A 21,669-nucleotide genomic window follows, 5' to 3' on the forward strand; every position below is an offset into this window, starting at 1 on the left:
TTCAGGGTCATGCCGTGATAGGAGATCCTGTTTCACTTCAAGCCTGAACCTGGATCGGCTGGTTCTCGGCGTGGTCGCTAGGTAGCGAAGGAGTCGCGAATTGCTGTCTCGGGGCACCAATTAGAGGATTGTTTGATTCCATCATTCCTTATCACTCATCGAAACAAGTGACCTACACTAGCCATAACGGAGGCATGGCTTCGTGCGAACTATTGACAAAGGAAAAAAGGAAGGAAAAATAAAGAATCCTATGTAATATGGTACTTCAGGTTTTCGTTTGGGTTGCCCGTCCGATTTTTCTTTTTTTCAATGGCTAACACAGTTTCTTTCATTGAATTCGTCACTCGTCACTTGGTGTTCGCTTGGGTATCACCAGCACCACGTGATACTTTGTAATCCTTAAGAAATAAGGAGAGAATGCCTATGGGAACCTCGTTTGGGAAATTCCCGTCAGAAGGTACAGCGGTTTAAATATTCCTCGTTAAACTTCTTTCTTCCTAATTTCTGCCCGTGCGCGCAATGTTAATCAGGTGACACGTGCACGGTATATGACCTTAAAAATCTGCTTGCTGCAATCGACACACTAAGACGAGGCAGAGTATCCGTGACACGATGGATGCTGTGGGCAGTTGCGATTGGAAATAACCTTTTCGTATGTTCTGCTCACGGAAACTTACGGGTCACCCTTGAATACGTGTATGACGATGTCTAACATTCAAGAACTAACTTTGCGACCTGGTGGTATGCGACCTCGTTCGCGCTTGTTTTTTTCTTCGTCAAACTGTACGAAGGCAATGTACATCCAGTTTTGTTTTAAAATTTCATGTACCTGGCACCAGAAAATAAGCGCCTCTTTCAAATCTAGTATCACGGATTTGCAACGCTCGACATTCGCCACAGATGCCTCTGAAACGTTGGCAGGAATCGCGCGTTTGTGCAAATACGAACCCTCACCATGTGATGATGTAGTGGGGCCATGAAGAATGAATACCTATGCCGCAAGAACCACAGTCACTTATGACGAGAGTCGATCCATCGTACCGCGTCCTCAACGAGGCTGCCTGCCTGCATGGCCACATTAGAATGAGCACTGAAGACCGCGGAAATCACTCAAAAGGCGACAACGTGCCACCAGAAACGTGTCACGAGATTTTAGTGGAAGTGAAAAGACCATGATTTATGGTGACATACTCGAACATGCTGCTTGTGGCTTAAATAGTAACAGTAATTTTAAATCGGCACGGAAAGTCGCAAAGAAAAGCGAAAAACGGTATGTCGCGACGCTCTGCGGTGAAACTTTGGCACTAGCGTTGATGACCCATCACGTGACCGCAGATTACTGTGTATGCGCAAGTCGGCTGCTAAGTACACCACACGTATTGTTTAAAATTACATTTATATTCTTTTAAGTGCTCGCGCTTTATTCTATGCGTGTTACGCGTACGATCTAAGCAGCATTAACGTTTACAAGCAGCGCTGACTTCGCGGCAACTTCGCGGAACAGTGGCACGAGCTTGTCTGACCACGTGACGTGTGCAATCAGGCACGCATTAGGCACACCTTTAGTAAGCCAGAACTGGAGTAGCCGTGGCTTCGTATCGGACCGTCATCAGCGCACCTGCATGGCGCCGCCACCATGCAGTGGATTGCTAGCCTGTTCAGTTCACGTAATGACGCCAAGGCGACCGCGGCCACTGAGCAGTGCTAGGATCACCAGCAGTGTTCATTGTGAGCACTCAACACCACGTCGTTACTACCAAATGCTTACGCATCATTCGGATAACTCCGAGGAGATTCTACATAAATTTTATACATTATACTCTTCATAGCGATTCGTCTTGCGTGACAGACGGGCGGGTTCCCTCGTTGGGCAGGCATAGAAATGCTTACACATTTAATAGTCAACCTTACCACTGCCTTTTGCCGTCGTTCTTCTCCCTGCACACAGCTCTCCTCACCGTTCTTTTCTCGACAAACATCGCTTACGATCGTCCTCGCCACATAAATGCGTCGCAGTCGCCGCGTCCATTGGCGTTAACTGATGCATCTGGGCGTAGCTTATGGTCGCCCTAAACAAACATTGCATGACATTGATATTGCGAACTGTGCGGTGCGTAAACGTTGCACGAGATTACACGTTGAATAGGATTGCAATAAGGAGAAGTGCGCGCATCGCATCGAGCTTTTATAGCATTTAATTAACCGCTTTCGCGACAGCTTCGCTTTCCATGGATTCCAAAATGTGCGTTGGATATGCATATTGATAGCTTTCACGTGACGTCACGCACCCACCTTATCACCGTTTTGGGGCACCAACATGGCGACTACGAGCACTTCAGTCCATCTTATTGAAAGCTTTCACGTGACGTTACGGACCCAGCTTATCATCGTGTCGGTGCACCATCATGGCGGTTACAATGACGTCAGTGCAAGCCATCTATATATTTTTTCTTACTGAAGCTTTTCGTGCGCTTTCCGGTAGTGTTGTTTTCAGTACTATTCACGCGCAAATAATGCGGATCTGACAACCAATTTCCATGAACTACGTTAGACGGGCAGAGATACAAAAATAAAGGAGGCAGTAGCGTTGACCATAGGACTGGCGTACTACTTGAAACATGAAATGAGAGTACTTCAGATATCGAGCTACCGTTGCCTATACACCAGCTGCACGTGCGCCTGCACGAGCTGCATGTTGCTTACATACCAGCTGCACATGCGCCACCTACAGCGCACGTGCAGCTGCAGTAAGCGGTAGCGATAGCGCTATGGTAAAATGCCATACGGAATTGTTTCTTTACGCTTACGAGTTGTGCTGGACACTCAAGATTCCGCCAACTTGTGAAATCCGCCATCTTGAGAGCTCCCATTGGCTCAGAAGACTGATAATACGCCCGCTTTGACTGGTTCGAAACGGAAACGCGAGGGAACTCGAGAAGATGGTAGAATTTGACAATGTTCAAGCACCTCGGGTGGTCGAAAAGGCCCTCGAGCCAACTCACGTGACAATTGTGTGTGTGTCAAGCAGAAGGCCACTAACACAGCCGCGAGCACCAGGTTAGCCAGGTGGAGCTTCCGGCGTAGGTCGGTGCTGACGACAGCGACGGCAGGCAGTGCCAGAGCATGCCCGGGTCGTCGGCGCAGGCCAGGTAGGCTTGCCGCTGCGGCACGGGAAAGAACGAAACACGCATTGTCAAAATGCTGGTCCAACGCGTTAAGATTTTACAAGTGTCTGAGCTGCAGAAGACGGACCGAGGAGTCTGAAGCCCCCCCCACACACAAAAAAGCAAGTGTTGTCCAGTACTCACGCCATAAACTAGACAGATCGAAAAAAGACTGCAAAGGCACCAAACAAGGCAAACGTTCACAGGAGGGTGGCTTGAAGTGATCCACAGGGGCTTAACAAGGGGCAATTCCGAGACAAGATTATTTGAGGGCACGCAAAGCGATTTCAAACTCGCTATAGTTCAAGTATTAAGCAAACGTTGAATGCGCTTCACGCGCACTTCCTTACTTGAATTACGCAGGGGGATAAAGGTTGCATAAACAGGGGTAAAGTGCTTCAGATAAACTGGCCCAGGTTTCAATAGGTGTACCTATAGTAGTCCACCTGCCAAAACGTCGGTCAGCCTGTCCGAGGCACTTTACACCTGTTTTTATAACTTTTTCTATAAACCGGGGTGAAGTTCCTCAGACAGGCTGGCCGACGTTTCGATAGGTGTCGCATGTCTGATAAAGATAGGTCCAATTATCGAAACGACAGGCAGACATGCACTTTGCCGCTGTTTATAGACTTATTCTATAGTAAGTTTCCTTCTGTCGGCCCCAACTTACATTTGCTTTACAGAGCTTACCAATGGGACTTAAAGCGCCGGAGGAATATTAAAGTAGGTCCCCCTACAATGTTTCTTCTGTACAGTATTATACCCACCTTTGCACATGCATTTTACCAGAATAAACACCAAACTTCAAAAGCATTACTACACGGCAGACAGACCCTAATACAATCTTTGTAACCCTGTATGTTCGGTCACAATCGACTAACAGTGAGGTGTGTATATTTATCGATTGCATACAGCAAAACATTCGATAACCCGAATCGTGATAATTTACTTGGAAAGCTATAGTCCCATTGGAGTACGCGGTGCAGCTTATTCACTTGCCTTTTATCTGTCCGCTCATCAATATTGTCGAAGCCAGCAATCACGCCTAGAAAGCAGCGTATTCGCCAAGTGTGATAAACGAAATCATGAATAAATCTGAAAACTGGCTTGTGAAGCTTAAATGCTGGGTGACATGCCTGTTCCATGTTGTAAATAAATAATAGAATCAGGCTCACTTTTTCTGTATGCAGATGGGCTCGCCATGCTAATTTAATAGTCAAATCATCGTCACGTGAGAGTTGTGCCGACTCACGATGTCGACACTCTCCGCCCAGAAGAAGAAAGCACATTGCATTTGGTATTGTTTGCTACACAAATACAACTCAGTGCACTTGTTTGTGGCACAACCGCAACACAAGACTTTTTTCTTCAGTGCAAGTGGGCTCTTTGTTATGTTGCTATTACAACGCTTCTTTTGTATGGACTCATTTTTCTCATTTTTTGTATGGACGCATTTTTCTCATTTTAACTTCACGAGCATAAACAAGAGAGGAGTGCTTTATTTTAATTTGCACTTAGTCTGTGTGCCAATGACCAATTTGACGTACAAAACACACTGGAGTCCCCAACCGTAGGTTGATGACTGATTCCACGTCGGCGCTTTAGTTATTTACAACTGCTCGCTTTCATGTAAGCCTTTTTTTAAACACGAAAATACCATTTTCTCCCCGCACACAGAAACGCGAATGCCAAAATCTTTTTTTGCGGTGGGTTAGTTATTACTCAATTCCTTGATGCTGCCAAATATTTTATCTGTATACCGTGCATTCGGAGCGCCGCCTGCTTCAATTTTCACTGTGCTGCTTAATCAAATATATAACAGACGTCGTTATGCGAGGTGACCTTTCTCATTTGTATGCGATACATTAATTGTTGCTTTTAATGCCATATTTCCTGTAAACCGTTACTTTTGCATTTTCCTCACTGAGAAGAACCGATGGCTAACCTGTGGCGTGAACTTCCAGCATCAGTAGTCGAAAATCAAGTTGATTCAGTGCGCTTAATCATTGGAAATATTAGTAAAGTATTAGCGACAAGAATTTCGACAGTCACAAGAAATGTACCAGTAAACCAGTGCTAAAGTCTTTTTCTAAAGTCTCAATAGCGAATACTGTAAAAAGTACATAGCAACATTTTCTTCGAAGACAGAAAATGAGGAAATAGATGAGGAGAGCGTGCGTCCGCACACCAAGAGTTTGGCTTACCGTAATTACCACACTGGTAATGAAATCATGCCATCCATGACAGGCTCCATAGACGAGCTCGAAGAGACCAAATGCCGAATGAGCTGCGGAAAAAAAAGAACAAGCAAGCAAGTTGACAGCAAAGATCGGCGTCACGATGAACAACATTGATGAATGTTGTGCTTTGTGGCGCAAGGGCCAAGTATGGCCAAAGAGCGCCAACCAATGTCAATGAGTTCGCAGTGGAGCGATTAATTACGACAGGTAGAGCTGACAAGCTGTAAAGGGGCCTAAAAAGAGTCGCTGTAAATGGCGTACAATCTATATGTAACAAGATTATGGCAATGACTAATGAGGCGTACTATGGACACGAAAGATACATTGCGATAGAGTTATATGATATGCTGAAATATGTCAGAAGCAAACATCTGCAAGAATCACTACTGCCTTACATAGCCTCTTCAAACGCAAGGGTCCAGAGGAATGTGCTATACAAAACACTATCACAGCGGCATCCTCTGGCGAGAGGATGCGCTACGAATTTCTTGGGCTAATAACTTGTAGCACAACATCGTTCAAGAAACCGAGGCCAGCTTTGGTGTCTAGAAACCGAGGCCATGCACCAGCAAACATTACCGGATGGAGAGGGATGTGCTGCCGTTGTGCTAGAGAGTGCTTCTTGCTCTCAGCTTCGGGACACTCCCGGAGGACGTGGAGGACGGTGAGCCTCTCACCACATCTACCACGCGTTGAGCGTTCATTATCAGTCAGCAAAAAAACTGGGAGCCATGTGTGTGTCCTATTTTGAGTAGACCGAATAGGACATCAGTTAGTCGTGTTCTCGTTGGGGAGGGCCAGGTACCTAACTGTGGCTTAATTACGTGAAGCTTATTCGTTTCAGCGCCCCACAAGCGCTGCCAGTGGCTTGTTATAGTTTATTTCGAAGGAAAAGTTTGAGATCTATGGCCGGGACAACAGCGGTAGGATTGATAGATTGCGATGTAATTGATGTGGAAATTTGGTCAGCTAGCATATTACCCTCGATGCACCTATGCCGAGGCACTCAGCATATAACGACATCTTGGTGAGAGATGCACGTTGTGCAAAGGACGGAAGAAAGCTCACAAGGTGCAGGGTTTGCGTATTTACTCAGTGATATTACGGCTTTTACGACGCTTAAAGATTGTGTAAATATAATTGTTTTTGCAAGTTTTAAATTGCGCATATATTTTACTGCCGACAATAGTGCATAGGCCTCAGCCGTAAAGATACTTGTTTGCGGGTGCAAGACATCACGAGAGGCACGAGAAGGATGGACCGATTAATTGCTGCATAAAATACGCCGGCTTGTGACTTAGAAGCGCGAGTAAAATTCTGTGCACGAGTACTTCGACTGACGTTCAAGGAAATGCATTCAAATTTGTGCCTCTGGTGCGTGTTTTGTCTACGAACGATGTATCGCATTCTATGAGCTGACACTGCCACGGTGGAAATGGCTTTCCTGGGACCATCAGGCTATGCTCAACAATTGGAACTCCTTTCCGCCTGAATAGACTCATCTGGGAACATGTGGAGAGCATTCATCTAGTTTTTTTAGCTTTAAAACAACCGGGAGGTGGTCCCTTCTGTAAGCGTTCTTAAAGACGTTCCACTGTAAGTATGGCATGAGTGTACCTAATGTGCTTATGTCTATCGAGAAGCATGTTCTGTGCGCAACGCTATAGAATGTAGGCTCGTTCTTAAGGAGGCAGGAACCTGAGGACAAAACATTTCTATTAGGCGGCCTCTCGCATCACAACGACAGTCTCTCCAAAGGGTGCTATGCGCATTTGCATCTCCTACGACTATATAGGGTTCGAGAAGTTCATCGATGAGGCACTAGAATTCTGTTCTGTGAAGGTGATAGCTAGGAGGGATGTATATAGAAGCGATTGTCACCAGCTTATCAAACAGCAGTGCTCGGACAGAAACTGCTTTAAGGGAAGTTCGGAGTTGTAATTGCTTGCAGGCAACACCATCTACACATGCAGCCACACCGCCCGACGAGGCGAGGCGAGAGCATCGTCGTGGTCTCTGCGAAAAATCACATTTTGTCAAAGAAAGTTTGTGTAGACTATATCTGTTTCCTGAACACACAGCACTAATACTTAGTGCTGTGTGTTCCAGGTGATACTTAGTTTATAAAGAAGTTATTTAACATAGTCTAGATTGTGTAGAAGTACCCCAACCTTTCACTGTAACATTTGTGTGTGTATATCGCAGAATAGGTTTTTGCTGCGTGTCTAATATAAGAAAGCTAACTTAAGTTAGCGCTCTTTTCGGGCCCTGCGATGCGGGGTTTTGGAGCGGTCGAGAGATTCACGACGCTCCTTGGGCGCTGGTGGCGGCGTTTGACTGGGAGTCGTGTCCAACGCCCCTTGCGCGGCGCTGGACACCCGCTCTTGCGAGCGGTGCGTTCGCCTTGAATAGGGAGCCTACATGCAAGAAAACAGCGCTTGCATGTAGGCTCCCTAGCCTGGAGGCCTCGCCTCGAGATACGAGACCGTTAAAGCCACCAAACTAGAGGTTGACGAGTACATATTGGGTGGCGGAGCAACGGTGGCTGCAGCCGCCGAGGGCGCTGGTGGCCCAACCTCGGCCCCGCTCTTTAAAGGTGGGCCGGGCTAAAGTCGTAGTCTGCTGCGGCGCTGTCCCCTTACTCGCCGCATCTGCATATCCTTCGGTATGGGGAAATGAGAAGTGTTTACGCGCTTCCTAAAGGAGATATTTTCTTTCACTTTTACAGTTATGATTTCTCTTTTCCATGTGGTTTTATAAAAGAACGGGGGAGTAAAGCTGCGTGGTCGCCGTCGCAGTTTGCGTAATGCAATGTGCAATCGCAGTTGTCTGACGGATGAACATGGTCACCACACTTCGCACAGGTTTGCCGGCCTCGGCAGCTTTGTGAGCCGTGGCCATATCGTTGACATTTGAAGCACCCTCGAGGGTTTGGGATTACGGCCTGACGCGTATCTTAATGTATCCTGCCGCGATGGTCTCGGCAGAACATTGTAATCAAAAGTTAGTATGAGATGTTTGGTTGGAATTTCTTTGCTTTGTCTCCTCATCTTTACTCATTGCATATTATTCACGTTCTCGTCTCCATCCTTCTAGAAGCTCTGCTTCGGTCAGTTCAATAAAGTCATCTTCTGAAATGACACTTCGGACAGTGTTCGTTGTGCAGTGTTGTGTTACGGTCACCGGGACGTCCCCAGGTGACACTAGGGCGGATAGCTTTTCATACTGCTTCTTGTACCGTAGTTCCAACAGAAGGTCACCACTGGTCATCTTCGTATCTTTGTATCTTGGCCCTAAAGAGTGACAGATTTTGCTTCAAGGTGAAATCATTCTTGTTTTTTTTTTCTGTCTTGTCACGGAGCACTACATGGCATTCGGGAAAGTTCTTTTTATTGCTGAAGAACTGGAACACGTTATCGGTGCGCATTTTTTGGGGACGATCGGGAAGTCGAGGGAATTGTTCTGCCATAGATATGCCTGTATTCAGGAGAGATGCAAGCTACCCACCACGGAGCCCAACAAGGGGACGCGACAGGACTATGTTCTGTGTGCGCCAGTTCTACAACTCTGCTATTACCAAATATGTATAACCAATGGTGGTTACGAAACGCAAGGTTACCCCTTGCCGCCTGAAAATTATGAAGTGAGGAGAAGCGAACAGGAGACTGGAAATATGTAACAGTAAAATATAAAGGGAAGGGTTGGAGAGGGGAGACAGGAATAGGCGACTGCCGATTTCCCCCGGATGGGTCAGTCCGAGGGTGCCGTCTATGTGAAGCAGATGCCAAATGGTGTGTTGCCTCCACCGGGGGGCCTTAAAGATCCGAACACCCGGCACTGGTTCAACCTCCAGGATCCCCTTTTCCCCAGACATGCATTCAGGCGGGGACGTCCAACCCCCATGTGCTCGGGTCCGTGGTGTCGCAACACACCAAGCGCCTGCCGACCACGTTTGGATGTTGGCAGTGACGCGGGTTCAGCTTCGCGCTCGGCTTAGGAATGCAGCCACTTTGACCTGCTACTTTCGCGAATAAGGACTGAAGATGTCATGAAAAGTGCGCAGTTACCTCGCTAAAAGCATGGTTTTCAAGTTCAGTTACATCGATAAGGTGCAGGAGTAGAGTAAATGATAAGGTGCATTGTAAGTAAATGTTCCATGAATGTGGCCGTGACTTATGAAGTAACTTGCTCTGACAAATCACTTTCGTTTCTGATTTCAACGACACGTAATCCCTAGGTTTTTCGAACCAGAACCCGCGCATTCTAATTCCAGGTGATACGATAGCCATTATCTGCTGACCATGTTCGTTCACAGCGCAGGAGGTCCCTGTTCTGCTTCGTCATGTTTACGACAATGGTCACGTTTGACTTGGCGATCTCTTAATGCTTCAAGCCAAACGTAATGCGCAGTGACTGCCGAAAAAACAATACCTAATAGGTTCGTCCCTGGTTTGGTTGGCTGTTAGGGTAGATACCCAGTGACCCAAGTGTCCTCGGCAAGACAGTAGTCAGCACACACCTATCGGTCCAAGCTAGCAGACAACTTCAATCATAGGTATCTGCCGCTGCTGCTTGGACGATATCGTCCAACCATCCAAAGTTGCCGAAATAGCTAAAGAAAGATATCACTTTATTAATAATTAAAAAGTTCGGCAGCACGTTACACTCCTGTTACACTTGAAGGCGAAAGCCTGCTGCACACTAGGTAATGTGCCGTCTCGCATCGTCGCGTTGCTGTTTTCGCAGTTTGGCTTCTTCGGCTCATTTTCTACGCTTAGCTCCGGCTTCGCACGCTCGTATAGCGGGGTCAGACTCGCGCCAACGACGTTTCTCTTCGACTTTAGGTTGCATCCTCTAAGCAGGGGATTGAAACGTATGCTATTTTGTGTGTTGTATGGGCGATTTCAATGAAAGTACGCACTGTTCGCTTCACTTTGCTGAGCGCTTGTAGGCTCAGCCTTACGGGGTATGAGTCATTGCATTTTTTGCTTGCTTACGGGGGAATGAGTCATTGAGAAGGTCACGTGGCTTATTTTTTGTACCACTACACCAGACGCCACGCTTCTGTACGTGTATGCGTGATTCCAATGAATGTATGCACTGTTCGCTTCACTTTGCCGAGTGCTTGTAGCCTCTGCACTACGAGGGATGAGCCATTGCATTTTTGCTTGCTTAGCCCTCGATAGCGTATGAGCCATTGCTGATGATGACAATTTTTGTACCACTGGACCGGACGACGCGTTTTTTTCTTCAAGGCCATCGGGGGTGCGAGCCATTTAAGGCTTTCGCCTTAACGGAAGTCGAAATGGAGGAAAAAAATTGGAGGACGCTTAAGCTTCGCCGTTAAGAGTGGAACGCGATAGTGTTATCTGGCCCCGTTCGCATCGCATTTTTGTTTCAGTGAGCTTCACCGCAACACAGAACATGGGAAAGCCAGCTTACAAAGACCAAGCTTACACCGATTCCTTTAAAGTCGGCTTCACTTTTAAACAGAAATGCATTGCTGGGAAGACGTTTTTCCAGGGGCATTATAAGTCGTCTTATATTAAAATGTGAAGGCCCTAGCGCTTTTCCTTATTATTGTTTTAATTGTTTGCTATTGGCCCGAGCACGCGCGTGTCCAAAATGCATTAGGCAGGCGAAGTCCCAATTTGAGCTGCCGAGGATGCGAGCGCCATCCGGATAGCATTTTCTCAAGTAAATTACCCGAGCGCACCGTGTTGGTATGGTAGAAATGCTGGAAAAGGGATTTGTGTTTGAGTTTCCTCGTAACAGAATTGTTACGAGGAAACGTTCAAATTACAATCCGACGCCACCATGTCTCTAGGTTGTGGTTAAGTCGTACTTTTATTGTTGACGGATTTTACTGATAAATTCAATTTTTGTTCGCCAACACCTTGCGCCACGCGGAGAGCCTGCGCGGTCGGGGTGGTTGGGGATTTTCCGCCACGGACGCCGACAGCGACGCCGGATTTTCTGCGACACGGGGCCCTTAACGATCGCCTTAACAACTTGCCACCGATGGGAACAGAGCCCACATCATGCGCACTACGCCTGCGGTGCTCTATAGAAGTTCGCGCACGACGTGACGCCCGTTGTTGAAAAGATGTTCCACAATCGCAACCATGGCTGTGAATGGCGTCGACCACACGGAACGTACACACTATCATCATCAATGACTCATACCGCAGTTTGATACCTATGTGCAAACACTCGCGCAACAATTTTGATGGTGTGCGTTTCACCGTCGTCATCGTCTTCTATGAGTAAGCAAAGTAAAAACACGTCAGGAAATGCTCGAATTGACTTCAGATTTCTCAGTGACTTACTACACCAACCCGGCATCGTGTCATACCTATATGCAAACGCTCACGCAACAATTTTGATGGTGTGCAGGTCACCGTCATCTATGAGTAAGCGAATTAAGTGGATGATTAAGAGAATTAGACTAATCGAATTAAGTGGATGATTCAGGGAATTAGACTAATCGAATTATGGGATGACTAAGCGAATTAAGAATGATGACTAAGCGAAGTAGACTACTCAAATTAAGCCTCCTGAGCGTCATGTGTACGTCTTCAATGCATCGGCACTTGGGCTTTCGCCTTCAAGTGTCTTCGGGATAGCATAAGAAACCCTATGAATTCCGGGCTCCCCCCCACCTGCGGCAATTTGTCTTTTCAATCACTTTCACTTCCCTTTTTGTTATTTCGACATTTCAGTAAAAAAGCAGTTAATTTATCATGTGCTTTCCACGGCTTCAATGTTCTCTTGTCACCGTTATTAAAAAAAAAAAAAAAGCGATGCCTTCGGTTACACCAGTCTTCTCGCCCACTACTTGCAGGTGCCTCTTTACGGGCGTACTTATGGTGCAATTTACAATTAACTATTTGGAGCTTTGAGATTCCAGTTCTAGGCTTTAGAACAGAGAGAAGATGGCCTTATCACCATCAGGGTAACAGCCGAGAATCCTGCTCGCACCTCCTATACCATGCACTGTACGTATGTCACCCTGAATTTCCCTTTCCCATCCCCTTCGAGCGGTAGGACCACTGGCTCAGAGCCGAAATCTGTCATATATAAAAAACAAACAACCATGACGTTTTCAAACAACCAGTGATAACTCGAGCAAGGAGAGCTCCAAAGTTCCTGCCCTTTCATCCCATTTCACGCAGACGCGACGCGTGTATTCCACGCGCGCAAACGAACAAAATCTCACCGTAGGAGACCCTGCCGAACAGGTGGAGCACCAAGCTCAGCGGGAGGCAAGCGCTCAGTGCTGTCATCACGTTGTTGGCAGTGCGATGGTGAAAGCTCGAGCAGGCCACCTGCAACCGAAGAAGGAGAGCGTCGTAACGAAGAGAAAATAATTTCAAGACTTGCCGTACCGTTGGGTCCTTGACGCGTGCGAAGAGCTCCCCTTCCAAGTGGTCCACGTAGCGGTGATAAAAGAAGTCAGTGGTAAGAAATATCGTCACAGAGGTAAAATGCAGTTTCTCGGAAAGACGAGTGGTCATGGCGGAAACGAGAACGAGCGCAGCCGCCCTCAGCCAGTGGAGGTGACGCGCGAACTCGGCCGTTCTGCGGTACGCGTCCCGTTGCCCATGCGGCAGCAGGTGCTCTCGGGCGTCCCAGTAGTCCGTAAACTCACCGTTGATCCACAAGTTGCAGATCAGGTGGACGACCGTGGCTAGGACCCAGCCAACAGACCATGGCGAGGACGCTGTCGCTCGACTTATGCTTGTGAACGTGTTGGTCACCTGAAAAGCGTGTACGGCCTTTACTCTATACTGGAAACTTACTGTTGTAATGTCACTCCTGACTCCGCAACCCGAGAAATAGAAGCACAGAAAGTTGATCGATTGACTGATTGTCGGGTCTTAACGTCCGGAAGTAACACACGGGCTTTGAGAGATGTAGTGCAGAGTCGAAACCCGCAACCTCGTTCTCAGCGGCGGGTTAAAAGAAAATTGGGAGAAACTGACGATCCGGCAAACTTACCGACAGGACAACAGGCCGACAGACGGACTGACAGAACAGACGAACAGGCAGGCAAATCAGGCAGAGAGAACGGACCGATTGAAACAGACGAATAAGCAGGCAGAACAGGCAGACAGAACGGACCGATTGAAACAGACGAACAGGCAGACAGAACGGACCGATTGGAACAGACCAACAGACAGGTGGACGAACCGACAGAACAAAATAAAACAGCGCACGTAAATATCGATGCACGAGTGTTGTTGCATCCCACCCCCATCGGAATGCGGCCGGGAATCGAATTCGCGACCTTGTGCTAAGCAGCACAACGCCGTAGTCACTGAATCACCACGGCGTTGAAAAAAAGTGGCAGGGAGAATAGCGCGCATTATTTCGAACAAATAATGGCTCAGCGTTGTCCTCATACACTTTGTCCCTTCTTTATCCGTGTTTCACGCGCGTCATAATCCATCCGATACGACTGACAATGCGCATGGAAGATGGAGTTGCTCTAACTACTGAAATGTGTTGGAAGCTCATTGAATGTCACGTCAGTACGACCAGTCCTACGACGAATCGGATGGTTTCTATGCGCATGTCTTGCGCCTTGTACCCGTCTCTCTTGACCGTTAAAGTGCCTTCTGCGCCGATACGGAAGGAAACACTATTTCTCTTCTAATAACAATCCTTGCTAACCTGCAAGCCATAACCTCACTCTGATCTTCGTGTATAGGTTTTGTACTGAAGAAACCCGCTCATGCAACTGTTTCAGCGCAGAAACAGATAAAATTACTCGCTTTATATTTAAATCTGGTGTTCCCTATCTTTTCTGCGCAGTCAGAATCAGATTCATGTTTTATTAAGTTACTAAAGTGTAATACATAAATCAAGAGACGGAGGTCCTACAGCACCGGTTCCTCCCGTCAATTGGTACACAAAACAAATGCCACGAAGCAGCAGGGTAGAGAATAGAAAAAAATTGTGAAAAAAATAATACGTCATAGTAGGGAATAATACAATACCGCTGATAATAAAAAAATTAGTAAAAAAAACTTGGAGGACGCTTAAGCTTCGCCTTGAAGAGTGGAACGCGATAAAATTCAAAGATCCCTGACTGCTTCTCACGCTTCCCGGCAACTGCAGCTCATGTAACCGTAATGTTACCGGGAAACGCTGGCGGCGAACGCTATGCAAGGCGAGCTTTCTGGTAGAAACGCGGCCTCTTGCGTGGGCCGCTCCCGAGGTAGTGCACAGCCGCGCCAAAAACAAAAAACAAAAAAACAACTACATTATTGTTAGGTTTCTGTTACTCTTTTTCAGTCTGAGAAAACTTCACGGTAAAAGGTATGCACTGTCAGTGTTTTGTTTCATGACATTTGTTTGTGGGCTGTCACTGAAAATCCCGAGGAATAACTTTGTCAAGAATGTAAAACAATGTATGAGCAACATTAGTGATAAAATGTAGTGGGAATATAACCCGCATATACCACATGTCATAAAGCAAGGCGTGGCGTATACATATACCTAAATATATACGGAAAATTTCGCTTACGGACAAAGACGCCGACGCCGGATTTTCCGCGACGCGGGGCCCTAACGCTATCGCGTTAGTACATGAACCATACTACAAAATATAACTTGTACATAGGTATGTTACGAAAATGAACAAGAAATAATACAACGTAGCGGTAAGTTCTAGTAGTATATGTAACGTAGCACAACTAAATCAATAGATATAAGATTATATTTAGCGAAAAAGAAGTGTTACACAATGTGTTACATGTAGAAGATTCTCTAATAAAAAGAAGGCGTCCTGTTTAAGAGAGGTAGGGCAGAAGATGTTTAAAATAAGCCGGCATATGATTAAAAAGCGATATGGTAGAAAACAGTCTCATAATTCGTATTACAGCACAGGAAGGCAAGAGTTGCTTCGTATTCATGACGGCAGAACCGAAGGAATTGAACACAACAATGATAAGGAGAAGACGAGGCGCTTAACATCAGTTAAGTGTTATTTGCCGCGTGCACAAATATACACAGGCCCGAACTACACCATTATTCCTGTCAGTACTGAAGAAACAGAAAACTCACACCATCAACTAAGAATCACGGCCTACGTAGAAATGGACGGACCGAACTCTCATGGTGGGCTTGTGGTGAAACAGATGACATCTCGCATGTGTTTTTAAATTGTCAGCTTTATGCCCAGCAGAGGCGAATAACTGTGCCCCAAACTCGGAGCAGGGGTGTTATACGCGCTCTTTATGGACTGCTTTCAGGCCGTCTCCAGATATATAGAGACCGCAACCCATCAGCTATAAAAGGGCTGTAACAAGTGCGAACTTCGTCAGTACGGAGCAGTCCAGGCAATTGGAAGCATCGGCAAGCGTTAATCGCTTTCTTCTAATCGTGCAGGTAAACCAACTTGCCTCTTTTCACAATAACGTACCATAAGTGCCTGGATTGTTCAGTCACTGCTGTTTTAGTGCATTATTTGATTGTTTGACCACTGCGAATAGCCTCTGATAATGTCTGAGAAGCCACCGACTACGATTAAGGAATTGGCAAAGTTGCTTACTGATCTATCGGGCAAGTTGACTCGCATGGATCTACTCAGAGATGAGATGCAAGAGATCTGTGGAATCCTTAGTAACATCGTTTAATTCGTACTTCTGTACGATTGGTCAAGCAATATCTAATAATCTTCTATTATTTACCCAAAAATGACCTTGTCATTTGGGTTTCTGGACATTACAGTGGAAGAGATGTTTCCGTAGTTAACGGCATGCCATTCAAACATTCTACTGGGCATGATGGAATATCCATAGTGGCCTTAAAGCATTGTATTGTTATACTGTGCACGTCATCAGAAAAAATATTCAATCTCTATATTGCTACTTATCCAGACCTATAGTAAAGATCGCTAAGGTTATTCCCATTTACAAAACTGGGGACCATGATTTGTTAGAGAACTACCGTTCTATTTCTGTCTTAAGTTGCCAAAATATAGCCTTTGAGAAACTTATCGCCATACGAATCACTTCATTTCTAGAACGTGAGTATTTTTTCATATTGCCAGCATGGTTTTCGAGCTAAAAGATCGACAAATACAGCAGTATTAGCTTTGTGTGACTACATAAATTCCCACTTGAACAATAAAACTGCCCTAGGCATTTTTTAGACGTGCGAAAAGCGTTTGACACTGTAGATCATGACATACTGCTAAATAAGTTAGAATGCCATGGCTTTCGAGGCCTAACTTTTGAATTTTTCCGGAAAAATAGTTGCCATTGCAGATAACAAATCCGATATGTCTGACATTGTTACACGTGTCCCACAGGGCTCAGTACTGGGGCCAATATTATTTTTATTTGAAAATGAACTTCCTAATGCCTTAAACGACTTATCTGCTGTAATGTATGCAGACGACACTGTTTTACTTTGCGCGCTAGACTCCTTGGACAGAACATTAGAAGTGGCTAATAATTAACTCCTAAGTGTCAACCAGTGGTTTACATCAAATAAACCAACTCTGAATACAAAAAAAGAACTAAATATATTATCGTCACTTCATGGAAAGCACCCCTAAGAGTGCATTATGTGAAGTGCTTAAGTTTTTTGTTACTTCAATCTAGTCTCAAAGTTTACCGACGGAACGCATTTGTTTGAAATTGTTAAAGGCGAAGCTTAAGCGTCCTCCAATTTTTGACGCCTTAATATCGGCTCAGCCGGAGAGCCGCCATCTTGGTTAACTTGGGCAAGGTCCGTGAAGAATTGCACTTGCCGGCGCCTCGCCCTGTTTAATTCACACCGGTAAGACTGAAAGGAAAGGCAGGCAGAAGTTTCACACTCGTCAGTCCGCGCAGAAATAGAGAGAACGAACTCACGCCGCCCCGTCTGCTCACGACCGCGTCGAAGTCGTAGCGTAGCCGGTAAGTCATCGTGGTCAGCACGTAGATGGCCGGGACGCCGAAGCCGATGGCGAACGGCAACAGCGGAGGGAACGCGCATACTTCGTCCATCTGCAGTCGAGCGAGATTCTTCTGAGCAATTCGCTATGTTGGTACATCTTTTAGACGGCTGGAACGAGCACGAAATTGACAGGACCAGGGACGACACGGCACAGGTGCTTTTTACGTTACGCTTGAAACGCCAGAGAGAAGGAAGGAGATAGCCGAAAAAGCTGGATATGTCCTTCGGAAGTAGTCGCCCTTCGCGGACAATACAAGGAAGTCTAGCAGGACTTGAAATGACGGCGATAAGACTGACAAGAAGGTAAGGCTGAATGAATGCTTGGAGAATGAACTCGCACTGCATCCAGTGCAGAATAACTGACTGGAAGGTGATCAACAGTGGCCGAACAGGGAAGAACATCTTAATGATAGGAAAGGTGGAGAGGTCGGGCCTGAGAGTCTTGGCTATGGCTTTCTACTGCCAACTGGGGTAAAGGGTTAGGGAGAGACAGTACTATGCAGTCAGTCCAATGTGTGGCAATATACACACCGCGTACAGTTCCTACAGATGCACGACAGCCCATGTCGTGCATCTGTAGGAACTCTACGCGGTGTGTATATTAAGACTTCTGTAGCTTATGGCTTGAGCTTATTAGGAGACTAAGATGTAGTCCATACACGAATGTCCACACACAAATGTGTCCTACATAAAGTTACAGGATATCTTGTCGACTGTGGTGGGGTAACAACAGCTTTTCATGACAGCGTTTACGTATATTCTCCCAGACCAATACATAAGGTTCTTTTTTTTAGACTATACAGCATTTTTACAACTTGCCTGTGGCAGACGGCACAATTATAATCCTTGAAATGGTTTACGCAAAGATACGTACATTACTTCTACGAGAAATGGAAATTCGCAATGGACTAATTTACATAATTGGACCACTTAAGTTTTTACTAATTACATCACGGAAGATGATTCACGAATTGTAGCCGGGAGTTTGCAAGACGTATAGTCTTGAAACGAATTCTGAGAATGGCACCGCTTTCAAGATATTAGCGCTAAAGCTTGCGTTAAAGAGCCAGTGTTGTTTAACTACGTTTTTATTAAAACGCCGTGTTGTATATTGAAGCACAAAATTAACTGGAACGCCAATGTATTCCATCCATACACGTTAAAAATGCATATATAAAAACTGCAGGGTGTCATCCTGATAACTTGTTCCGAGTGGATACGCCTTGCAAACTCACCGGCTACAATTCGTAATTGCATTACGTGCCGTAAAGTTGTTAGAAATGAGATTGTGCAGTTTTGTTGATTAGTCGATCACGCAATTTGATTTCTCATGCGAGTAATGCCTGCCTTTTTAAGTGATCCAGTGAAAGTAACCCAAGGGTTAGATTTGTGCTATACACCACGGGAAATGATTATAAATCTTCTGGCTTCCGCACAACTAATTTACCTTGTTCAGATTGCGAGCACACGTAGATTACTGCAGTACATTTGAAAACCAACGCGAGTAGAGCACCGGCTGATCTGAAACGTATAGAGTGGCGCCATTAAAAAGTAGCGGACGGGGTTGTGTGTAATCCATCACGGATATAAGGTTACGCTGCGCAGTTCAAACGAGCGTGGCGCCACTTTACCATGGGCCGTCAGCAGATTACTTTTTTTTTTTTTGGGGGGGGGGGGGGGGGGTTGGTGGCCCCTTTGCACCCCCCTGCCGACACCCATGCACTTGACATTCGCGATCAAGAACCAACTAACCTGCACGCGACCTTTCATTGTGCTATTCGACATTGCTCGCCCGCAGTATTTCTCAATTGAGCTGAGCTACTTGTACGCAAATGTTGCCTCTGGGCAATTTTGTTTTAACATACCTCTTTTTTTTTAGTATCGCCGAGGACATGCAAGAGCAGGAGAGAGATTACAAATCAATTTCTCGGTTAGCTCAGTTGTGTCCACAGATGTATAGACAACGTCACAACTCTCGAACAGACTTCGGCTCGGGAAACTCACTTGACCCCTCTCACATGCAGTGTATACTTGAATAACGCCCAACCATTTGATAAACTTACCTTACGTAAAAAAAAAGAAAAAAAAAACCATCAGGACGCACCACGGGATCTGCTGCTGGTTCCTCTGTTATAGCTCACTTAATTAGGGCATCGTATACCTTGTCGGTGAAGCAGCGCACTGACCAGGACAAGGCGGAGAGACAAGAATACACGACACTCGCTAATCATCGTAACACGGGGTGACGACTAGTCACTAACTGGCCCAACTTTCCATATTACTGCACTTAATGAGGGCACTTTGCGCGTTTTAATCAACTTTGGAGTCACAGGTCCAATCATAAATGCCTTAACTTGCGACTTTCTGCTTTAATTGAAAGTGCAATGCCTCTGTACCATAGAAAGCATTCTCTTAATCGTAAGAGTACAAGTGAAAACTGAACTAGTTGCTATATCTTGTATATGGTACAAAAACAGCGTGAACTACACGACACAAGAAAGCAACCGACAGGGCCAGCGCTGACTAATAAATGAAGCACTACTTGAAAAAAAAAAAAAACTGAATTATAACAGCATTTGTAAATGCATGCGCATTTGTGAACAAGTAAATAGTCATGCGCACCGTATAGAGCGAGAGAGGAAAGGCAGGGAAGTTAACCAGAGGCGAGTTTTCGGTTTGCTACCCTGCACGGGGGTGGGGGATATAGGGGTTGGGAAGAGGGCAAACAGCTTGCACTAAAAGCACGAGACGCCGATAATACTGCCACAGATTATGCCCTGTATTACCAACACGGTTGCTTGCGTAATATATATATATATATATATATATATATATATATATATATATATATATTTCTTCAAATATAACCGTTCAGTTGTTAGTCGGCGCTCGTTTTGTCTGTTCTTCGTGTCATGTAGTTAGCGCTGTTTTTGTGCTATGTAAGAGCGTAAGAGCTAGCGTCCTGCATAATTCGCTGCAATCCTTTCTGCGAGCCAATTTTGGCGATTGAAGAGGTGGATGCATCGTGACAGTGATTTCATTCCTGTTATCGCTGCACCTGCCACGCGTAGCCTGAAGAAACGCACGCAGCGTTCTTGTTAACTTATTTTATGACTATAACGTCAGCACAGTTAGCCTAATTGCGGCACGAAGGCTCTGACTTTGTTCCCGCTTTCGTGTGCTGTTTGGCCACAATTAATTCACACTGACTAGCCTAACTTTCAACACTTATGTAGTGTAGCCTCATCGCCACGCGACGTCAGCACATTTAGCTCTCATGACGTCGCGATAATGTCGATGACGACAAGTCTAGCGTTTTAGCGACCAACGCTGGGATGACATGGAAATACAAGTTTTTCCCGAACTTTACACTTGCAAGGTGCCTTCAGGTTATATACTTGGGAGAAGAATACGACAGGGGCGGATCTAGTGTATTCTTCGGCGTCGTTATTCTGAACAGTTCGTAACTTGGAACAATTTTCGCGAAGGTCCGGAATGAAGACTTGTGCAACGGAATCACTCAATGTTCGACAGAACTGCGGCGAATACAAAGCGCAAGACAATTGGCCACGAGGTAGTTGTCTGCTGCAGCACAAGAATGTCAGCCACTGAATGAGATGCCTCTACGAGTTCGACGTATACGAACACGGCTACAAGTCGAAAAAGATAAGGCGGGCCACTGCTGCTTAAAAGAAGAAAAAAACGCGGATCTTTAATTTCTTAGGTTGGGAAACACCGTTCATACACTTTTCTTTTTTCTGGAATTTACCGCTCGTACCCGAGGCTGCCGCTTTTACTCAGCGTTCAGAAACGAAAAAAAAAAGGCACTAGAAATGGGCGGTCACGACATCACTCACCAAATGTGCGCTCCAGACTTGCGACCAGCAGAGGTTCCGGGTGCAGCGAGGCTCGAAAGGCCTACGTGCTACGTAGGTCAACACATCAGCGTGAATGAGCAACGACGTATCATGTTGGTGGCATCGATCGTCGCGCCACCACCACCTGCGCACTAACGGTGCGCCTTCTACCATCATACGTTCGAGACAGCATTGATTCTGGGCATGCGCAGATAGTATACAACCGAGCGTTTCAACCAGAGCAGACGAGGTGTGCAGGCGAGCACACTCGGCGATAAGAGGATCTGTCTCCGTTCCAGTGATGCCGGTGCGTTCGCAGTGACTGCCGCGGTGCAGGCTTGCAGCACTGATAAGTTGGGCAACGTAAAGTGATAAGACCCGACAAGACTTGCGAGCGGAGATGATCTGCATGCTGGAAAGTGCGTGCGGTCCAGGACAAACAGAAGCTCATTCCCT

At 46.1% G+C, this 21,669-nt stretch overlaps 1 protein-coding gene across 2 annotated transcripts; it reads right to left on the reverse strand.

The window, feature by feature from the left end:
* Positions 1-784: 784 nt before the first annotated feature.
* On the reverse strand, positions 785-21,669 carry LOC119465843 (uncharacterized). 2 transcript variants are annotated; one of them, XM_049657647.1, is made up of 7 exons: positions 21,214-21,639; positions 17,272-17,406; positions 12,793-13,164; positions 12,624-12,732; positions 5,369-5,451; positions 3,003-3,161; positions 785-1,061 (listed from the first exon to the last, which is right to left on the reverse strand). In XM_049657647.1, exons 1-6 carry the CDS (start codon positions 21,622-21,624, stop codon positions 3,036-3,038), a joined length of 1,236 nt encoding a protein of 411 aa, XP_049513604.1. In that variant the 5' UTR covers positions 21,625-21,639; the 3' UTR covers positions 785-1,061; positions 3,003-3,035. The 2 variants fall into 2 exon arrangements, with proteins under 2 accessions (XP_049513604.1, XP_049513605.1); XM_049657648.1 differs by lacking the exon at positions 17,272-17,406 and having other exon boundaries at positions 21,214-21,669.

This window comes from Dermacentor silvarum, chromosome 10 (genome assembly GCF_013339745.2).
Source record: "Dermacentor silvarum isolate Dsil-2018 chromosome 10, BIME_Dsil_1.4, whole genome shotgun sequence".
Taxonomy (NCBI): domain Eukaryota; kingdom Metazoa; phylum Arthropoda; class Arachnida; order Ixodida; family Ixodidae; genus Dermacentor; species Dermacentor silvarum.